This window comes from Oryzias latipes, chromosome 18 (assembly GCF_002234675.1).
Source record: "Oryzias latipes chromosome 18, ASM223467v1".
In the NCBI taxonomy this organism is placed as follows: Eukaryota; Metazoa; Chordata; class Actinopteri; order Beloniformes; family Adrianichthyidae; genus Oryzias; species Oryzias latipes.
The window spans coordinates 29,191,941-29,214,344 of NC_019876.2; the positions used below are offsets into that span (position 1 = coordinate 29,191,941).

General features: G+C 44.9%; 1 protein-coding gene across 1 annotated transcript; it reads left to right on the forward strand.

Annotated features, from left to right (window-relative positions):
- Nucleotides 1-451: 451 nt before the first annotated feature.
- Nucleotides 452-20,413, forward strand: LOC101171113 (glycogen phosphorylase, muscle associated). The gene is made up of 20 exons (XM_004080065.4): nucleotides 452-694; nucleotides 3,633-3,734; nucleotides 8,603-8,681; nucleotides 8,781-8,884; nucleotides 8,972-9,103; nucleotides 10,358-10,469; nucleotides 10,558-10,640; nucleotides 11,742-11,885; nucleotides 11,974-12,066; nucleotides 12,147-12,293; nucleotides 15,303-15,466; nucleotides 15,544-15,658; nucleotides 15,743-15,844; nucleotides 15,915-16,062; nucleotides 16,165-16,223; nucleotides 16,294-16,435; nucleotides 18,357-18,564; nucleotides 18,694-18,828; nucleotides 18,996-19,062; nucleotides 19,395-20,413. Exons 1-20 carry the CDS (start codon nucleotides 452-454, stop codon nucleotides 19,542-19,544), a joined length of 2,529 nt encoding a protein of 842 aa, XP_004080113.1. The 3' UTR covers nucleotides 19,545-20,413.
- Nucleotides 20,414-22,404: the final 1,991 nt, after the last annotated feature.

A 22,404-nucleotide genomic window follows, 5' to 3' on the forward strand; every position in this document is an offset into this window, starting at 1 on the left:
ATGTCAGATAAAAATGATGGTAAAGCTTGAATCTACCATCCATCCATGTAGGACTTGACTGAATTTTTTATTATTTATTTATTTTAAGTTAATTCGCTGCACCAGGATCTTCTTTGACACCGGATGTGTTTTATTTTGAAAGGATTCTGGATGTGCTGCAGACAAAAGTAAAAAAAAAGTTCACGTTATTTGTAGCAAATTAGAAACCTGTTATAATTAAATTACTGTAAGCCAAATGTCTCTTGTGGCGTTGAGGCTGCCTGCCGCCTCCTGGTTTGGCCTCTGATGAAGTTTTACTTTGAAACGCCACCGGAAGCAGTTTTCTTTCCTGCGCTGTCCGGTATAAGTGAGACCGGAGCGTCTGCGCGTCTGCACCCGCGGAGAAGCAGCTCAGCAGAGGCCGCCGGCAGCGCTCCTCCACGCTCACACCTCCACGCACACCGGGACCGTCATGGCCAAACCGCTGAGCGACCAGGAGCGCCGGAAGCAGATCTCCGTGCGGGGACTGGCCGGGGTGGAGAATGTCGCCGACCTGAAAACCAATTTCAACCGACACCTTCATTTCACCCTGGTGAAGGACCGGAACGTAGCGACCAAACGGGACTATTACTTCGCCCTGGCCAACACGGTCCGGGACCACCTGGTGGGCCGCTGGATCCGGACGCAGCAGCACTACTACGAGAAGGACCCGAAGGTGAGCGATGCGGCGCTGTGGCGCAGCGGCACGTACACAGCTGATCGGAGTGGGAGGGGATGCGCTGCAGGGTCACAGCTGATGCTCGAGCCGCGCGCGTGCACGCCGCTTTGCTTTTCATATCCATTTATAGTCACACGGCGGCTCCGCTGCGTGCACGCGGGCTGCTTCAGCTGTTGGCGTTCAGCGCGTGCAGCTGTGCAGCCGCTGCAGCCCCTGAGTGACCTTGACATGGTCCCCGCTGCAGAGCTGCATGCGGCCTGCGGCGCTGCGGCTGCTCCGTTATGAGATTACGTAAGAGTTGTCTTCAGATGCCCCGCCCACCGTCATCAAAGCAGACGTTCTGTCCGAATTCTGTCCCTACATGCTGCACCATGTGGTGCGTAGGAAAGGACCGCTCTATATAGTGTACTATATAGAGCGGTCCTTCACTACGCACTAAAAAGTGCACTATATACACTATAAAGTGAACTATGGACTCTATATAGTGCACTATATAGAGCAGTGTTTTTCAACCAGTGTCCTGCGGCACACTAGTGTGAGATGGTCAGGTGTGCCGTGGGAAATTGCCCTCATTAACTGATCTAAAAACATTTCCCATCTTCAGGATTTCAGCTGTCTGTTCATCCAAACAGGCCCTGATAAAACACTGAGGAGTTAGGAATATAAAAGATCATAAAATACTTTTTCTTTGCGTTTATTTTATTTTATTAAAGATATTTTGATAAGAATGACCGTACGGCGATTCAGCTGCACCTTCGTCTGTATTTTGGAAAAGTCCCGCCCCTTTAACTGTCTCCACCAATCATTCTTGGGGAGCTTAATCACATGTCATCAGTCTGACCAATCAGAAGTGGTTAAAGTCTACACTTCCTTGTTCTTAATTTTGCTCGTAAAGTCGCTCAGTTCCAGCAGAAATACCAGCTAAAGCTCGTCTTTAGCGGTGTAGCTTTGCACAGAATCCGGTATCAGACCGTGGAACAAGAGAACAAAACCATGAAGCTCCGAAAACCGATCTCCGGCCGTTTTATGCACTACATCTCCCATGATGCATTGGGTTGTGAGAGTGACAGTGCACAAGGAGATCTGTTGTTAAACGTCTTGAAACCAACGAACACACATTAAACTGTTTTTAAATCTTCTAACTTAACTTTTATTGCATCTTTTAGAAAAAAACAGCTGCAGTTTCCAGCTTTTTCTGTAACAACTATCTCAAAAATGCATGTGAGATTGTGGAGGGGCTGTAGATCAATACAGACTATGAGTTTCTCCTTTTTTTTTTTAATTTTTGGATGCTGGTGTGCCGCGGGATTTCTTTTAAGGTTAAAGTGTGCCGTGGCTCAGAAAAGGTTGAAAAACACTGATATAGAGTACTACATAGTACACTATATAGAGTACATAGTATACTATATAGTGCACTATGTAGTGAATTGGGAAGGAATTCAGGCCCAACCTGCAATTCCAAAATTTAGAGCCCTACAAATTTCCCAAAACTAGTGTGCATTGATGCTCACTAGATCAGCAAATATGGACCACAATGCATTGCGTCTGAACAATTTTTGCCCAAAAACTGTATTTACATACATGTACTCGTTGTGTTCCCACCTTAACCCCTAACTACTAAAAAAATCTATATAGTGCAGAACTATGTAGGGCCCTGAATTTCACAAGCAATTCGGACAACACGCTCACTACTTTTTATTTTTTATGGTGGATATGACATCATCGTTTTTACAAAGTTAAAATCTAATGGATATGAGGGTTTTAGGGCCGATCATTTATGAGTCCACTGTCTTCTGAAGATAAAACCCTTGATGGTTTATCAAAAAAATACATTTAAATATTTTTTTTTTTTTTGCAAAAATTCTTCAAACGCAAGGCATTGTGGTATATGCTGATCTAGTGAGCATCAATGCACACCGGTTTTTCGCAGAGACTTCTGGGAAATTTCCAGGGCACTGGAGTTTGGAATTGTAGATTCAGACAGCTCTACAAAACGGCAAACACACTATGTAGGGGTTAGGGTGGGAATTCAGACACAAATATGTTTTTTAATAAACCATCAAGGTTTTTATCTTCAGAAGACAGTGGACGCATAAATGATCATCTCAAAACGCTCACATCAACTTTGTGAAAGGGATGACGCCATATCTGCTGTTAAAAAAAAAAAAAAAGTAGTGAGCGTGGAGTCTGAATTGCTTTTAAAATTCAGGCTACTATATAGTTTTTTAGTATTTAGGGTGGGAATTCAGACACAGCCTCGCCGGCCGCTCCACATCAAGCTTGGAGTCTGCGGCTGCAGACCTGCAGGCCTCCTCCTGAGGTCATGAAGGGGTCACAGCTGCTGCACCTTCATCCTCCATACAGGTCCTGTTGCACAGAGGAAATATGATTAAACAAAGTTTTACCGGAACTTATTTTGCAACCCCCCCCTTCCTGTGTGCGTGACTCTTCAGCTTTTCATGTTTGGTCAGGAGCCGTCATGTTTGCAGAGAACTGTTTCTCTTTCCTCTTGCTAGACGGGACACAGAAACCTCTTTTCTGTTGTGCAACGTCTCTGTTATCTGCCTCCTTTCTGGCCGCCATGATTGTTCAGCAGCAGGAGGGGACAGGATGTAACTGGCAGAACGCCAGAGCAACGGCCGCACGGGCACGGCGCCAGCTGGAAGACGCCGCTGAAATTCTACAAGTCTTTGTGTTAATTTGAGAGAAAAAGTTTCACATTCTGGAGAGCTGAATGTCCTCCACAGACGGCCGTGCTCCTGCTGCCGCCGTGCCACTCCTTTGGACGCGTTCATGCCTTTTGTCTCCTTCTTTCTTCTGTGATTGACGTTTTGAACAGACTTTATCAACAACTAACAGTAAATGATGGTTAAAGGCCGCATCTGCAGCTTCCTGGTGAATCCAGCCTCTGTCTGCTCCTCTGTTCCTCCTGCAGCGGGTCTACTACCTCTCCCTGGAGTTCTACATGGGACGCACTCTGCAGAACACCATGGTGAACCTGGGCCTGGAGAGCGCCTGTGATGAGGCCATCTACCAGGTAAAGAGGCTTTGTTAGTCTGGTAAAACCCAGAAGGCGCCGTCCGACCTGTCCTCCTGTTGGCCGGGGCGTCAGCATCAAATCACCACAACTCAGCCCCACAGCCCCCCAGCCCCCGTAGAGTTTTGGGCCTGCTTGTACTCTGGCATCTCCCCCAACCCTCGCCGTGGGCCCACTGGACCGGAAGGTTGGGGGAGATGAGGACAAGCAGGCCCAAAACTCTGGGAGTCTGAGCACAAACACCCCAGCCAAGGCTGAGAAAACCCTCATGAACAAATGTAGAAGTGATAAATAGAAAGTTAAAATATATAAACAGCTAAAATATGAAGATATAAATTAAAATACGTTAATGCATAAAAAAGCCCAAAACACCTGGAATATAAATTAGGATGAGTTAAGACGTAAAAAAGGACAACTTGACTAAAAAGCATGAAACCAATAAATATGTGATAAAATATCATCTAAAATATAAAAGTAAAATTCTAGATCCCACACACGAGATCTAATTAAAAGCTGAATTAAATAGATGCGTCAGTGGATGAGGCCTGTAGTTTCCAAAACAACACATCTCCCAATTAGCCTTAAACTTTCAGCTTAGAGTGAATGTTGACTGAGGATTACCGGGGATTTAAACCGTAGACCTCTGCAGGTCTTCAGGAGACCTGGTGATGTCACTCACAAATCTACTTTAGAAGGTTGGACACTCTACACTCGTTTACTCCCAAACACCATGGGAAAATCTCAAATGATACAATTTGGTTAACCAAATTCTTGAACATATGACCTAACTTTACATTAAAGAATCTGCTAAAGTTTGATGTTTGGATTGGGTGAATGGTAGAATGTGCTTTCCTACCTTGCTTTAGAGTCCGTGTCACACAACCACTACGTACATTTTCCACGTATGAAATGTCGGTCTTCCGTTAGTCAAATCCTTTTCAGGTGTTTGTTGGTTCTGTTCATGATTTTTAAGGACAAATTCTTGGTACATCCTGAGTTGGTTTGGGAACCTCAGGTTTTTATCTCTGCTTTATGCAGATGATGTTGTTTTGTCAGTTTTTTCATTGAACCAGGACCTTCAGTGTCCTCTAAGGCATTTTCAGTCGAGTGTGAAGTGGCTGGAACTCCAATTTGGAGGCCATGGTTCTCGACTGGAAAGAGGGGCTTTGGCTGGTACTCACGTACTACTTTTCTCTGTTGATTAAGGCCCAAAGTAAATTTACATCAACAGTTTAATTTAGCCATGCACACACACACATTCACACATTGATGGTGGCAGAGCTGCAATGCAAGGTGCTATCAGACCACCAGGACCAACGACTGGTTCAGAGTTTTGCCCAAGGACACCGTGATACCTGGACAGGCAAGGTGGGACCAAACCTGCAACTTTCAAAGGTTGACCACTCTGTCTGCGGATCTTTGTTTCATCATTTAGGTGTAGAGTTTGTGCCTGGAGGACTTTAAATGTCTTGGAGTCTTGTTCACGAGTGAGTGAGGGAAGGATGGAACGTGAAGTTGACGGCATCTCCGGATTGGTGCAGCGGTTTGCTGACTTAAGGCCCGTTCACACCGGGACGAATTTCGCCGGCGATTTTCGCCAACGTTTAACGCCTCGTGACTAAACAAAGGGCACCAATGAGAGTGTGCACACCGACACGAAAAAACACTACGCGTCAAAGCGTCAAAAAAAAAAACGCCTCGGATTCGTTTTTTTTTGACGCCTTGCATCGAAAGCTATTCGACCAATGAGAACGGCGCTTTTGCACACGTGTCTGGAGCTTCTGAAGTTACAGTAAAACACCACTTGGGGGCGCTCAAACACAAAACTGCCTTGCTGAGCACACATACCAGCGAAGAAGTTAGACGCCAAGTAGCGTCTACACTGCCGCGAAGAAATAATGACGGACATTCTAAAATATCCCCTTACCAAGTACCAGTTGGAGCTACTGGTGCTTGAAATATTCATGTTTACTTTGTTTGATTCTGACAAGCGAGTAAATACTTGCTCTCTTCTTCTGAGTGAAAAGCGACTTTAAGAAGCGTAAAGTTGCGCAGCGCCACCTTGTGTACAGGAGTATTTCTGTTTACATTAAGCGCCATCTAATGTCAGGGAATGAAATTGCATGTTCACTCCACTCATCGTCAGCGAAAATCGCCTGGGTGTGAACACAAAAAACGTGGCGAAAAACGCTGGCGAATATTCGTCCCGGTGTGTACGGGCCTTAAGTCTGTTGTAGTGAAGAAGGAGCTAAAGCTCTCCAGTGTTTGTTTCAACACTCATCTGTGGTCTTGAGCTTTGGGTCATGACCTCCTCCTCTTCTACACTGAGATGGCTAAGCCATCTACTCCAGGTGACTCTGGACACCTCCCTGGAGAGGAGATGTGGGCATGTTCTACTACAAGGAGACCTGGGGAAGACCTAGGACAGGCTGGGGGGACGGTCTGTCTGGACCGGCCTGTGAACGCCTCAGGGTTCCACCAGCAGAACTGGATGAGATCTCTATTGAGGGGGAGGTCCCTGCTGAGGCTGCCCGCCCTGGACAAGTGGGGGGAAAAGGGATGGATGTGTGATGTCTGACATCATTTAGGGTCTTTGGGAATGTTGTCCACAGCAGAAGTGGATCTGTCTTCACCTCCTCAAGTTTCTGAAGATCATGAAGAAGGTCGTTGTCTCTGGGGAAAAGAATCATGACGATCCAAAAGAAAATCATCTGTTCCCATAAATACGACACGAAAGTAAATAAACACACAGCATAGTCAGAACTGTTCAGTTAAACTTTACAAAAAGTACTTGTGTTGGTCTTTGACACGAGCAGGAAGTTGCTCCCTCATGGGTCCAGCATCCCCCCCCTATCCGCCCACCAACAAACTCATCTCACAGCACTTCAAGAGTACTTGATCTCCAGATGGGCCATCACTAACGTGGAGGCGGGGGAGGGCGTTCTTTCTATCCCTGGGGTCCTTCAGCTGAGTCTGCAGCAGCAGCAGCCCAACCAGAGGCTGTTTGAAGTTCTTCATCCACAAACGACACGTTTTTTTCTAAGGGAAATACTTCTCCACATTCTGCAGTGCAGAGATGGAGAGTCTGAAGGAAATGGTTTTGTCATGAAGACGGAGAAGATCATTTCAGAAGGAGAGAGACAACGCAAAGATAACCAGCGTTGAGCCCTAAAACTAGAAAGGCCGTGTGACCTTTGACCCCTGAGTCCAAACTGGGGACTAGTTGTGCCGGTCGATCCGGTTCAGCCTGAACACCGAAGGCTCACCGAGTGTTCAGACTGATCACGTTTGGTTCTTAAAGTGATCAGAGTTCGTCTCCACCGATAATCCAGAACACACTTTTAGTCTGAATTCACCCAAACGGACTCTGGTCCAGGACCAGGAACCGCTCTCTGACCCGTCTTTGGAGGTGGTCTCGGTTTGTTTTTCACTCGCTCTGACTTTCCTCAGTCTGAATAGACTCCATGCTCAGAGACCCAACTGGACCACAACAGCCACCGTAGCCGGGCATTATGGGATGTAAACAGAGTAGAAATGAGTGCAGGCTCATTGAAACAACTTTAACGTGATCCACATCACTTCTCACTGTTATCAGCGTTCCTTCTCAGCCGTCGTCTCCTTGGTAACCGCCCTGCAGCGACTCCTGGTTGTTTTCTCCTGTTAAAAAGGTTCTTGTCTTAAAATGTTTCACCAGAAGTTTTTGCATGGAGCTTCAAAGTAGCCTGATTTTTTTTCTTATTGTATATCAATAATGAGTTTGTTGGTTACATTTTGTTTTCATATTTAAGTTTTTTTTTAGCTGATCCTCTATTAATAGAATAAACTTGTTTTTAACCACTCCTGACACAACACTAAATTCAGAGGCCTCATGTTTTATCAGTCCTCCAAAATGCATAAATGTCAGATTATTATGAGGATTTAATTTGTTGTCAGAACTGTTTATATTTAGATTCAGTTCTTATCTTCTGCTGCAACAGAACCTAGTTCCTGTTCAGAAACAATGGGCTTAAATGAAAGAACTGCCTTATTATAAGAAATGCAACTAATTTTACTGCTTTAGGAGGATCTTTTGGACACTGAATTTTATTTTGAAAGGAACTGGAAGAGGCCGGTGTCAGAGTAAAATAAATCATAACTGTTATACAGCCTATTTAAAATCTAACACGGTTGTAGTTTAAATATTGTGAATATTTAAGTACTACATGTTAAAAATAAAAGGCCTCAAAAAAGTGTATTTTTTAAAAACAGATTTTGCTGCTTTGGCTCAGTTTTGTCAGTAAGAAACTGGACCAAATGGTTCTTTAGAGGTTTCAGACTCCGGGTTTAGCTGCTGCATTACACTACAATACATACACACTCCTTATACATACACACTGTATATGCTGGCCGTGGAATATTTACAATCAATCCAGATCAGACTTTAACGTATTGTCCACACATGTCAAATATAGCGATAATTGATAATTCCAAAATAATTTGAATTCAATTCTTGGTAGAAATTCAGCTCCCTGAAAAGAGCCATGAATGCCATCACAGATCCGGACCAAATGAAGTGGACCAATGGACTTTTCCAGTCTGAATACACTCTAGAGTTGAAATTTTTCATATTGATGAAGTGTTAGATTTATTAATGGACATTTTAAAGTTAGTTATTAATGTAATTATGAGTTGAGATGCCTTCTGAGTTTTTCTAGAACAGTGAAGATGCTAAACGCTCTGCTGGGATGATCTGATTTGAGAGTCGATGGAATTCATCAGCAGAGCTCTTCATGGATGCTCGACCGAGCTCACGTTTGGATTTCCAAACAGTTTTTCTGGAACTTCAGGGTTCTTGTCCTTTCTTCCGCTCATCAAACCTTTTTTTTCAGTTGGGGCTGGACATGGAGGAGCTGCAGGACATTGAGGAAGATGCAGGGCTGGGGAACGGAGGACTGGGCCGCCTTGCTGGTGAGCTGCAGATCGGCTGAGACCTGAACGTCTAGATTGGGGTTCGAACCCACAACCCCCCCCCCCCCCCCCTCACGATGCCTCGTGTCTCCCCCTCAGCCTGTTTCCTGGACTCCATGGCCTCTCTGGGTCTGGCCGCCTACGGTTACGGCATTCGCTACGAGTTTGGCATTTTCAATCAGAAGGTGGTCAACGGCTGGCAGGTACCAAGTCCGGCTGCAAACCAGTCTCTTCCTGAGGCGACGGCAGAGTCGTGACTAAACTAAACGCCACCCCATGTCTCTGCTCAGGTGGAAGAGGCTGATGATTGGCTGCGCTACGGTAACCCGTGGGAGAAGGCGCGCCCCGAGTACATGCGGCCCGTCCACTTCTATGGCCGGGTCCAGCACACGGCCGAAGGAGTCAAATGGGTCGACACGCAGGTCAGTGCTGGTGAGACAGAAAAACTTCATCTGGAACCGAGGCAGAATAAAATAAATAAAAATAAAAAAATGTCTGTTTAGAGAAGCAAATGTTGGTATGAAGTCTACAACCACACATGATTTCACAAACCGAGTATGTCTTTATTCTAATCAGAAGAGAATCAGAAGAGAAAAATGCAGATTAAAAAAGATCGTGTCTGTGATGTAGAAAATAGGCCGGGCGGGGCCAAAGCCTCCAAGCTCCGCCCCTTTCTGATCATCCACCCGCAGACCAACAGATCCATGAAGGTCTTTGTTATCCTGGTCTGAGCTGGAATCTGGATCAGAACTGGACGGCTGGATGGATCTGATACTGCTGCTGTTTTTGTTGCACCGCTAACGTTAGCTCCGGGGTGACAGACAGACAGACGGACAGACAGGCAGGCAGACAGACAGGCAGATAGGCAGGCAGACAGACAGACAGATAGACAGGCAGACAGGCAGACAGATAGACAGGCAGGGAGGCAGACAGATAGACAGACAGGCAGACAGACAGATAGACAGACAGACAGGCATCATAAAAGTAGTTACCCTCTTATGAATATGAGTTAAAAGATAAAACGTCACTAAAATATGTATTTCTCTCTAAAAATCCGTATTGTGAGAGGCTGGAAGGTTATGGGAGAGCGTTTAAACAGAGAGCTCTCAGCAACAGGGAGGGGAAAGGGGGCGGGGCTGCTTTACACCAACAGTCCCGCCCTCAACTCAGAGGTGAACTTCTAATGAACTTCTGCTGCTCTGCAGAAAAACTAAGTCATAGAAAGCAACTCAGGTTTTTAGATCTGGATCATCATCAAAGTAAGTTTAGTTGTCAGTTGTTCATATTTTATGTCTGATTTAATGTTTTTGTGCAGTTATTGGTGTGACGGCGGTTGAGACAACTGTGTTGAGATATTGGAGTATTTAAATACCATTGAATTAAACGAGTTTTATGTGCGAAGAGCATCAGAGACTTTCACACATTTACTGAAGGTAAAGTCAGGACCGTGACGTAAACGGCGTCCGCATTGATGTCCTTCTTTGGCTCAAGATGGCGGTCAGTCTTCATGTTAGTGATTGATCTGATACAGAAATAAACGTTCTGGTGGACTCTCAGAGTTTATTCACATGAACTTTAGGCTTCAGGCCAGTTCATTGTGTGTCGGGCCTTTTGATGCCTCTGGTCCTGAATCCAATATCTGCTGATGGCTGTTTGTCTCTGCTGCTGGAGTTTAGGTGGTTCTGGCTCTTCCGTATGACACCCCTGTTCCTGGATACCGAAACAACATCGTGAACACCATGAGGCTGTGGTCTGCCAAGGCCCCCTGTGACTTCAACCTCAAAGACTGTGAGTTTTCTTGGCTTTAAAAAGCTCGTTTGTGAAGCAGAAATGCTCAAACGTTTGGATTGTTTCCATTCTTTCTGCTGATCCTCAGTTAACGTTGGAGGCTACATCCAAGCTGTGCTGGACAGGAACCTGGCGGAGAACATCTCCAGAGTTCTGTACCCCAACGACAACGTGAGTCCTTTTCCCCTCGTGGACACAAACCTGCTGGCAACGTCTGTCAGAAGTGAACCGCAGCCAAACTAACGCCTCTTCCCCCCAAAACCAGAACGGTCCCAACTGCTCGACATAGAAAAGAGTCTGGATGGTTTTTCATTCACTTGTTTTGGTTTGAAATCCTGAAATCCAGAGGGAAATGTTTTGTGTCTTTACAAAAAAACTTGTTGGACCAAAACCCAGATCATGTGAAAGGAAGAGCAGGTAGGAGAAAAATGATCCCAAACAAAGTACAAGTACATTGGTGTCAGATGTTTTAGGCTGTGGTCAGACTGGACACAATCAGTTCTCTTAAAGTGAACCAGAGTTTGTTTCCTCCGATAATCCGGAACAAATTTTCAATCTGAATACACCCAGGCGGTTCCTGGTCCTCCAGGAAATTTCAGATTTCAAATTTGTCCCTGGACCAGGACCAGGACCAGGAACCGCTCTCTGACCCGTCTTTGGAGGTGGTCTCGGTTCGTTTCCAACTGGACTGAGCTCTGGTTCGCTTTGACTTTCCTCAGTCTGAATAGACTACATACTCTAAGCGGAATAACTGAACCAAAACGGCCACCGTAGCCGGGCATTATGGGATGTAAACAGTGTAGTAGAGCAGCGATGAGTCACAGCGACTCATTAAAAATGATTTCAGGCTCAAACTAAGAACTGGGTCCAAGTTCCACCAAATTCTTGTCCAAGTCTTCAAGAGCCGTTCCTCCAAGCCAGAGCCGACCTGTCCGTCCCTTCAGGATCCACCACCCTGTAGTCCTGTAGCCCCGCTGGTTAGAAACCAGGCAGGGGTTGCTGGTTCCCTCTGTGGTTGGGCGGCGCTAACCTGAGCTCTCTTTTGTTAACGCTCTGGTCCAAGGACATCATTTCTGTCCATCTGCAGCCAGTCTGTCTTTGTTTTTGATACAACAACCTTCATAAAACGATGATGAGGACATCACATCTGGAGCATCTGTTTGCCTCTTATGGGTTTCCGGACGTCATGGCGTCCTCAGGCCACGCCCCACCAGCAAAAGAGGCTGACTGCCAGTGGGACGTCTCTGTAATGTAAACATTATTCCCCCACAGTTCTTTGAGGGGAAGGAGCTGCGGCTGAAGCAGGAGTACTTTGTCGTGGCAGCAACTCTTCAAGACATCATTCGCCGGTTCAAAGCCTCCAAGTTCGGCTCCACAGAGTTTGTGAGGATCGATCTCTCTACTCTGCCAGACAAGGTGACAGCTTTCATTGGCTTTGGTGGGAATCTACAGCTCTTCTTAAACCAAAAACTGAATTCTTGCTCTGCTTTTTTGCGCTCCACAGGTGGCCATCCAGCTAAACGACACCCACCCTGCTCTGGCCATTCCTGAGCTGATGAGGATCCTGGTGGACGTGGAGAAGCTCTCATGGGAGAAGGTGAACGTCTGCATCTGTCGGCATCTTGAGTTGTTATGTCAGGAGGATGGAAACCAAGTGTCTTCCTGCCGTGCGTCCAGGCTTGGGACATCGTGATCCGTACGTGTGCCTACACCAACCACACCGTCCTGCCGGAGGCGCTGGAGCGCTGGCCCGTCGACCTGTTTCAGAACCTGCTGCCCAGACACCTGGAGATCATCTATGAGATCAACAGGAGGCACATGGAGGTGAGGAGAGCTGCTGCTCTGGGAGGTTTGAGCATTTGGGGGGTTACTTTGTCTTCTGTTTATCCAGATGAACAAACCTAAAGACACGATGACGATCTGGTTGTTTTTAGGCCTTGAAACTCCAGCTGCAGCAGCTGAAACCAGCATGACAGGCTTTAGTTTTACTCCAAGACTTTTTATTAGTATTTCACATTTAAACAAAGGTTGACAAAGTGTACAAAACTCCACAAACCCTCCCATTACTGGACCACTCTTTCAAACGCGAAATAGTTTTCAAAAGAAAATAAACCTCTCACTTGCACATTTCAGTCAATCTTTAAATATTCTATCAGCAGTGACGTCTAAATTCTTCATATAATTTAAAAAGGGACTCCAAGTGGGACAAAAATCTTGTGTGCATCCTCTGGCAGAAAAACACATTTTCTTCAAAACCAAATAGTGTCAGAGATCATTTCTACATATCTTTAACCCTTATGCTGTCCTATAACCCCCCCCCCCCTTCCATTGAGGTGTTCTCCCTACCATGACAAAGGTGGATAAAGGTGGAAAGATTTCATGTAATCCATGGACACCAGTGAAGATCACAAATCATTGAAGAAAAAAGGTTCAGAGCACTGTCTAGTGGGTCTAGATGACCCAACTCCCAATGTTAAACTGTCTAGGATAGCACAAGGGTTACGGTTGGAGGAAATTGATTCTTCCATTTTGAGAAGAACAAGTCTCCAAGGTCCTATAGAGCAGTGTTTTTCAACCAGTGTGCCGCGGCACACTAGTGTGCCGTGAGAGATGGTCAAGTGTGCCGTGAGAAATTGCCCTCATTAACTGATCTAAAAGCAATTACCATCTCCAGGAAATCAGCTCTTTGTTCATCCAAACAGACCCTGATAAAACACTGAGAAGTTAAGAATATGAACGATCATAAAATACTTTTTTCGTTGTGTTTATTTGATTCTATTAAAGACATTTTGATAAGAATGACGGTAACGCGAAATAGGTGCAGCTATAACTGTGTAAGGAAAAGTCCCGCAGCTTTTACTGTCTCCACGACTCCACCAATCATTCTTGAAGGCTTAATCACATGTCATCAGTCTGACCAATCAGAAGTGGTTAAAGTCTCCACTTCCTTGTTCCAATTTAGCTCATAGCTCACTCAGTTCCAACAAAAACACCAGCTAAAGCTCGTCTTTAGCGGTGTAGCTTTCCACAGAATCCGGTATCAGACCGTGGAACAAGTGAACAAAACAATGAAGCTCAGAGACGCGAGTCTTTCTGCCGTTTTCTCGCAGTTTTCACACTACATCTCCCATGATGCATTGGCTTAAAGGGACAGCGCCTCAGGGGGGGGGGGGGGCTGTAGATCAAAACAGACTGAGTTTCTGCATTTTTTTTTTTTTTTTTTTGGGATGCTGGTGTGCCGCGGGATTTTTGTCAAGGTTAAAGTGTGCCGTGGCTCAAAAAAGGTTGAAAAACACTGCTATAGATCATATTTTGTGCTCTGTGGTTGAGATCTTGTGGGATTATAACGTTATTTTAACATTCAAAACATGAACTTTGCCTGCAATGACACTGTCACATCTGTAGGATGGTCAAAGTTACTTTATTGAAATGTATATTGCCCGTGTTTAAGCAATACAACCCCCCAAATTGATTGTTCACAGATGAGCTTGAAGAATCTTCATTTCTTCTAACGTTTAGGATCTTTGAGCTCTCGATTCCTTTCAGCTGGTATCTAACGCCGTGCTTTTAACCTCCTTCCCGCCTTTAAGAAGACGCCGTCTCACCTGCTGTTTTTATTCCCCCACAGAATGAAAAACCTTTTCTGTCCTTCAGGAGTTCCTTCAGTCCCAAAAAGATTCCCAAAAATGACCAAAACTAACATTTCCTTGTTGCTTCTTACCGTCTAAAACAGCCATTAAGACATTTATTTAGAACATGTATAACATGTTATTGAATTCAATCAGTTAGATACATTTTTTTAATGTAACAACTTTTACTTATAACAGCAGCACATACAAGTTCCTTTCAAAATAAAATACACCGTGTGTTAAATCGGATCCTCCTGCTGCAGCAGATTCACTTCATTAAAGATGTAAAAAAGTCAAATCTGGATTTTTCCATCATAATGTCGTTTTCTCCTTTTACCGTCAAAGGGTTTATATCCTGCTGTTCTTAAGTCTTTCAGAGTAAACTATATCCATATGTATGATCATATGTTACATTTGGAATGCTAAAAGTTTTTTTTTATGAAATATGAATTATTTTTGGAGCTCATTTTCCTACCTGAAAGTAAGAAGACTCGACCTCTGAGGCTCCGCCCACACGGAGATGGATGTGTACGTTGTTCATAGAAAAGGAAACCGTTTAGCCGATTACTGCTAGCTCCACTGAGAAAGTGGGCGTGTCTGTTAGTCTGGGGGCGGAGCTGGTAGAAGAGACTCTTCCTGGAAGGGGCGGTTCCTCATTTTGTGATGTCATAATGTGAGGACCGGCTCGTTTTCGTGGATTGGGAGGGGTTGATGCTCAGAGAGCAGGTTTTCAGAGGAATACTCAGAAATGCGTGAACGGATAAAAATACCGCTCTGGTTGTTTTTTTGGTGAGGATTGAAGATTATAAAACACTTAAAAGCTCAAAAATCAAAAACAAAAGGTTTTAAAAAATTACAAAACAGAAGATGTGATGGAAAACCAACTCTGTGGATTCAAACTCTCAGGACCTGAGGCAGGAAGACGGTTAGTTGACCTTAGACCTGATGTGTTCATGGGACAGTAGTCACTGACGTCTACCCAAAAGGGCAGCTGGGACTTTAGTCATTGCTGTAAATCTGGGGGTTGTGGGTAATTCATGGCAGGGGTCCATCCCGCCCTGGTTTAGGGTAAAGTTTGGTTTATTCACTCTTTCTCATTGACCTTTGACACTTGGAAAGACACTAAAAAGGGGTTTATGCTGTTGTGCGTTTGTGGTTTTCGGGGTCGGACTCGGAAGCGGCTCAACACCTTTTCTGTCTGCAGCGCATCACTCAGCTCTACCCCGGAGACGTTGACCGCATGCGCAGAATGTCCCTGATCGAGGAAGGGGACGTCAAGAAAATCAACATGGCCCACCTGTGCATCGTGGGGTCTCACGCCGTCAACGGGGTGGCCCGCATCCACTCTGACATCATCAAAAGCACCGTGTAAGAAGACCGCGGCTCACTGGAGCTGGAAAAAACCTTCAGGTCGGGTTTGTGACGGGATGTTCCACCTCTCCCAGATTCAAGGATTTCTATGAAATGGATCCGCACAAGTTCCAGAACAAGACCAACGGGATCACCCCCCGGCGCTGGCTGGTCATGTGTAACCCGGGGCTCGCCGACGTCATCGCTGAGGTTTGGTACTGAACATGCTTTGGTTCATTTTTTAAATATAGACGATTCTGTGACATGAAGAACTGGATCTGGTTACTTTCTCAGAGGATCGGAGAGGATTACATCCGGGACCTGGACCAACTGAAGAAGCTGCTGGACTTTGTAGACGACGAGGCGCTCATCCGAGATGTCGCTAAAGTCAAACAGGTAAGGACTTCAAAAGGTAAAAGTGTCTTTAAATCTCCCCTCTTCACCTTTCTATGCCTTAAAATGGAAGGAGAACAAGCTGAAGTTTGCCGCCCACCTGGAGGAACACTACAAGGTGAAGATCAACAGTGACTCCATGTTTGACATCCATGTGAAGAGGATCCACGAATACAAACGGCAGCTGCTCAACTGCCTGCACATCATCACTCTGTACAACCGTACGACTCACCCCTCGCCTCCGCAAAGCTTCACGCAATCACATCTAAATCCCATTTGAACGATGAATCAATAAAAGGTTAAAGCGGTTTTGTCCAATTCAGGCATCAAGAAGGAGCCCAACAAGAAATGGACCCCAAGGACCATCATGATTGGAGGGAAAGTAGGAAACCCTTTGTTTAAGGTCCACACACGAGCGTGTTTGGATTGTGATGAGAGTTCTCTGTTTCCAGGCAGCTCCAGGCTACCACACGGCCAAGATGATCATCAAACTCATCACATCCATCGGTGACGTGGTCAACAACGATCCGGTCGTGGGAGACCGGCTGAAGGTCATTTTCCTGGAGAACTACCGAGTGACTCTGGCTGAAAAGGGTAACGAGTTACTCATGAATACAATCAGGTCGTCAGTGTATTTAAGGTGGAATTGTTTTCTTGACGCACTCGTTACACGAGTGAAAACAACGTCTTTGCACTAAACGCTTCATATGCTGCAGCAATGCAGACTCTGCCGGATTAAGACCCCCGGGGGCCCCTGGGAACATTTTAAACATGTTCACATTTTTTATTCTTTCTCTTAAAAATAATCAAAAGAAAATCAATAAAAATATTGCAGACTTGGAAATAAGAAAGTAAGAAAAAGTCAGGAAAGCAACACAACAGCATGAGCTCAGACAAATGTCCCCTTAAGGTGGAATGGCTGATTTAGGACTAGAGCAAGAAATTCACATTCCAGCATGGGGGCCAACATGGGGCCAAATGTACTCAAGTAAACCTTAAGCTGCAGCAAATCTTCTAAATACTTTCTTCTCTAACTTAAGGAACGTATTGGAGATCAAATGAAACATTTCAACCAGCCGTCCTCTGCAGGAGTTCATGAAAAAGAAATCTTGCAACTTCAGTTTTTCTGAACTCAAATAGAATTAACATACAAGTTGATTAAAATGGTTCACAAAGACCAGCAAGCAGGCATTGATAATATAGAGGAGAAATGAATCTGCTATATAACTATAATGCTGCTCCAGTCTGTCACGTTCTAAACATCCAGAAAACGTCGTTTCCTCCGGCTTAGAAAGACGCTAAAACAAAACCGCTAAAAATGAGAAAAGAACATTTAGTGCAGCCAATAGTCGATCTTTAGGTTTATGCCAAGATGTCTTTACTCATCTCCTCTATTCTGTCGCTGATGGTGTCATTTGAAAGAGGAATTTGGGATAATTTACCTTCGGCCGCTGTTCCGAGTATCAGGCTCGGCATTTTTAACGCAGCTGGTTTTACCAGTGTTTCACCGATGGTGTGTGGCTTGCCCTGCTTTGCGATCAGGTACGCGACTTCTTATGATGCTGTGAGGATCGGTTTGTTAATGGGAATCATGTCCTTATCATCAAATCTGGCTCTCTTCACCCTGAATTCAGCAAGCGTTGTGTTCTTATATTCTCCATCTCCATGCAGCTTCTCAAAGTGTTCCTTTAGTTTTGCCGGTGCGAGGCTGGAGTTGCTCAACTTGGCATTGCAAATCATGCAGATAGGACGCTGACTCCCATCCCGTTCTGTGATACATGAGAATCCATATTGTAGATATTCATCTGACCACTTTCTTTTTTTGCTCGACATAGTTTGTATGGATTAAAATATGAAGAAAGTAATTACACTATGTACTTCGACAACATGCACACGTTGGATCACTCCTGAGTGCGCTTAATTCCTCGCAACACTGATTGGCCAAGCAATGTCACGTGATCATTTGCAGCCAGTGATGGCCAAGCAGGGCATACCATTGTGTACAGACACGATGAGTCGGTGTGTCTTAACTTCCGCGGCAGAGGCTCCACCGAACCCCTAGGGTTCGATCGAACCCAGGTTAGGAACCACTGTATTAGCCTATTCCTAACCCTACTTACTCCAAAGATTATGAGCGAACAGGCCCTTAATAATAATCATAACAATAATAAAATCACATTTAGAAGATCTTCTCACTCTATTCTGAAGGGTTTGTTTGTTCACAACAGAACTCGCTCTTTCTTCTTCTACGGTCATTTCCGATAATTTAGAGAGTTCTGCTCATGTCCATAGTGGCGTACGGAAATGTGGTTATAATCAGATAACGTTTTTCTGGGCCCATGCACACGGTTCCGTTCTAATCCGATCTTTGATATTTTGCACATAGAACCACAGCCAAGATGGATTTTCTGTAGACTTTTTTAGCTCTGAGACATTTTAGCCACAATAATCGACTGTATTCTACCGGTCTAATGAAGCCCGCATGGCTTTCCACCCGTCTGTCTGTCTGGTCTAGTCATCCCTGCGGCCGACCTGTCGGAGCAGATCTCCACTGCAGGGACCGAGGCCTCCGGCACCGGAAACATGAAATTCATGCTGAACGGCGCTCTGACCATTGGCACCATGGATGGAGCCAATGTGGAGATGGCAGAGGAGGCTGGAGAGGAAAACCTCTTCATCTTCGGCATGAGGGTGGATGACGTGGAGGCTCTGGACAAGAAAGGGTGCGTCTCCACTCTAAGTCAGCTAAACGCAGCTCTGGTGGTTTTACTATTGTTGAGTTTAACCGTGCTGGAGCCAAAATCAGGTAAAAGGTTCCAAGCAGTTGTTTATGGTCTTATCATGGTTTTCAGTTATGACGCCATGTCGTACTACAACCGGATCCCAGAGCTGAAGCAGGCGGTGGACCAGATCTCAGGAGGCTTCTTCAGTCCAGACCATCCGGGCCTTTTTAAAGACCTGGTCAACATGCTGATGCACCATGACAGGTAGGAGGAGCTCAGCCAGCCCACGCTCATCCATCCACTCCAGACCTGTTTACCCAGAATCCTTTGCTTTATGTGACGGGAGGAATGAATGGTTTGATCTCAGACATGAATCTGGGCTGTGACTGCAGAGAGGAAGAAGGGATTCACTCACTTCCTGTCTGTTTCAGGTTTAAGGTGTTTGCAGACTATGAAGATTACATCCAGTGTCAGGATAAGGTCAGCGCTCTCTACAAGGTCAGTTCAAGGACAAGAGCAGCTGCAGGTCTCTGCAGCCTGAAGTTTAAGGTTCTACTTTGTCTGCAGAGACGTTCTGTGTTCTCTGCTCTGACGCATCAACGTTTTCTGAACAGTTTTTTACTGACTAGTAATGTTTTAATGCTGAGGACTGAGAAGCATCTTTAGTATAGATACAAACAAGATGCTGTTGGTGAACCACAGGAGGGGATGTGTGTTGTTAAGCCTTTTTCCTCAGCCGTGTGAAAAACCACATGAAACATATAAATGCGCCTGAATGAGCTGGAACCGCATAGCGTGTCCGTCATCAATCAGACGTTTTCTGTGTTCAGGACACCAAAGCCTGGACCAAGAAGGTCATCCACAACATCGCCGGCTGTGGCAAATTTTCCAGCGACCGCACCATCTCCCAGTACGCCCGGGAGATTTGGGGCATGGAGCCAAATTTGGAGAAGATTGCTGCCCCGGACGACCCTCGCTAAACCGCCGGACGTGGCCGCGTGGGACGCCGCGCCCTGTAGCTCCTCCCTGCACTGTGGAGTCCCTCCTGCTTCCTTAGCCTCCATCCTGCCTTCCTCTTCGTCATGCTTTACCACATCTTTGGTGACAAAGATTTACGTAGAAGTTTTACAGATGTTTTCCGTGCTCCAGTTATCAAACTCACTGCTGAACGAAACCTTTACATGTCCACATCCACGCGTCCAACCTAAACATTTAAAGCGTTAGCTGCTGTAGAGGTCTAGATTGGTCTAAGTCATGACTTTGTTTGATTCCAGTGATGCTTCATGGATCTGTTCTACTTTGAGGTTTCAGACACTCGTCTCTGGCATTCCTCCTTAACAAAAGGCAGCAGAAATCCAAACCAGCGTGTTTTAACCGTTCCACATCTGTCGGGGTGAAAGGCAGACATTCCTCCACGTTTGCAGCTCCTTCATCCCCAACGTCATGTTTCATAGATTCTCCACTGTTGTACCTGTTTGAAGGTGTTAAAGGAATGTATTTGTGTCCATTAAGATTATTGTTGGTTCTAGTGGAGTGCCTGAATGCTAATGTACGCTCAGTTGTGATGTCTGTAGCATGTTTGTGTGTCTTCTTCATTCATGTTTCTTGTCTAATTCTCTAAAGTGACCTAGAAAGAACGTTTTCTCTGCCTACAAAGAAAAATGATCTAACTTTGGAAATTAGTCAGGCCTGATACTGATACTGCACTGTGACGTGTTGATGCTCTGTAGCGCCATCTGGTGGTTCTGCTGCTGCTCCCACCTCTGACTGTAGAAGGCCAGCAGCAGCACAACCTGCTGCCTCAGTGTCAGGGCTTTTATTTTGAAAAATAAAGCTGCAATGATCCAACTCTCCGTCTCTGAAACAGACTAAATCTGAACTGCTGTCATGGATGACACAGACAAACTCCATCGTGTCAGTCTCCTAGTCCTATGAGCACACACACACACACACACGCACACACACACGCGCACACACACACACACACACACACAGAGAGGGAGAGAATCTGCAGACTGCTCTGACCTAAATGTCCTAAATGTCTCCATATGTCTCTCCTTCTGGACAGGAAGCTTTGTGACCTAGCTGTAAAAGTCCTCACCTTTTGGGTTTTATTCTAAACTTTGACGCGTGAAGGTCACCTCCTTCAGATGCTGAAGTCTCAAGATAAAAATCATAGAAAACATTATTAAAAAATTCAGGGATAAAGAGGCAGAAATAAAAGTTTACAAAACACTACAAATGACCATGAAAGTCATTAAAATGACATGAATAAATGCATAAAAACACAGAGTATAATACATTGAAGCAGAGTTACTGCCTGCCTTAGCTCATAACTTTTCAGTGCAGCTTTATATCACATCTGAAAACGATACATTGATATATATTGACTCTTCTCATGGAAAGGAGGACATTCTACAAATGTCTACAAACTATGTCCAAACGTTTTCCAGAGGGACAGATTAGTTCAGGTGAAAATGTGGCTTTTGCAGCTTTAATATTGACATTAAATACAAATAATCATTTCTTTGCAATGGGATACTTTTCATTTCAGAATCAGCTTTATTGGCCAAGTACAATAAGTTTCTTCACATCAAATAGAAATGCATCTAAATGTTTTCACCAAACTTACTGTGTATTTTACATTTAGAATCCAGAAATGAAGGGAAAGTTTGGTCAACAGTAAATCATAACACCTCACTGTAAATATCTAAATAGATGATGTGAAAGGGGGAAATAACCCAAATACTTATCTTACTCAGGAGTACAACTGTGGTTTGATCAGAGAAATAAATCTTTTACTTTTTTAGTTCACAGTTGACAGATTACAAAAGAGCGGGAAAGGGTCACAGAGGTAGTTCAGTCACAGATGTCTCCATTATGGGAAGTATTGCTGGCTGCAAATGATTAGTTTCATGGCAGGAACTGTAGAGATTTAGATGCGTCTACTTCTGGCCGATGGGCCGGGCTTTGGACGTGCCTGGCATACAATCCTGTTAGTAATGCTTATGGCAAAGATGAACTCCCCTGAACTCACATTCCCTTACCCAGTGGTGGTTTTGGTTCTAAATTTGTGGGTAGAAATGGCTTTGTGTAGGTAGGCATAATTTAGGCGGTTTTAGGGTCAGTTCGGAGACTTTTTATTTTTTCTCATAAAAATATAGGACAAAGTTAGGCTGTGTGGCTGTTCTATGTACTGGAGCTCCGTGAACACACCAGGCAGAGATGCTTAATGGACCGGGCTCTGTCATCTAACCTGGTGTTGCCGCCCCGCTTGTCCAAAATTGTGTTCTTTAAAGCTTGACACCACGTCTGCGTGTGGGAGGAGCTACCAGCTAATATTTTTGTCAATCGCTACATGGAGCGGTGTCTGTGTTTATCTCACTAACAATTCATGGAAGACATGGAGAATGTTGAGAGATCAGGTTTATTATTTTGAAGAGTTCTACATGGTAATCCTGTTTCCATGTTTGAGTTCATAAAATCATCCCAGAGAGAGTCTCTGCTTCAACTCCTGCAGTGAAAGCTGCATCTTCTTGACAGCCGTGTTTTTATCTCTGACAGAGTTTAAAGCTTGCTGTCCCGCGTTAACCAGAGAGGGAAAAATAAAACCAGGGGACCTGATTTATTATTATCTCGTTGAAAATAAAAAAATATCACAAGGTTCAGCGGCCCCGAGGAGGCTGGCTCCCCATCCTTCAGAGGGTCTCTGTCTGGCTGCCAGTGTCATGCGTGAGGGAAACCCAGATGTGACGTCAGACTGGATCTGTGATCACAGACAGAGCTGTGTTAGCTACAGAGCAGAGAAGAGCTTGCGTACAAATTTTTGGATAGAACTTG

Coding starts and splice junctions, on each gene's coding strand:
- LOC101171113 (XM_004080065.4), top strand. CDS start 452: ATGGCCAAACCGCTGAGCGACCAGGAGCGCCGGAAGCAGATCTCCGTG. Junction 8,682..8,780: donor AGGACTGGGCCGCCTTGCTG/GTGAGCTGCAGA, acceptor TCTCCCCCTCAG/CCTGTTTCCTGGACTCCATG. Junction 16,224..16,293: donor CCATCATGATTGGAGGGAAA/GTAGGAAACCCT, acceptor CTCTGTTTCCAG/GCAGCTCCAGGCTACCACAC.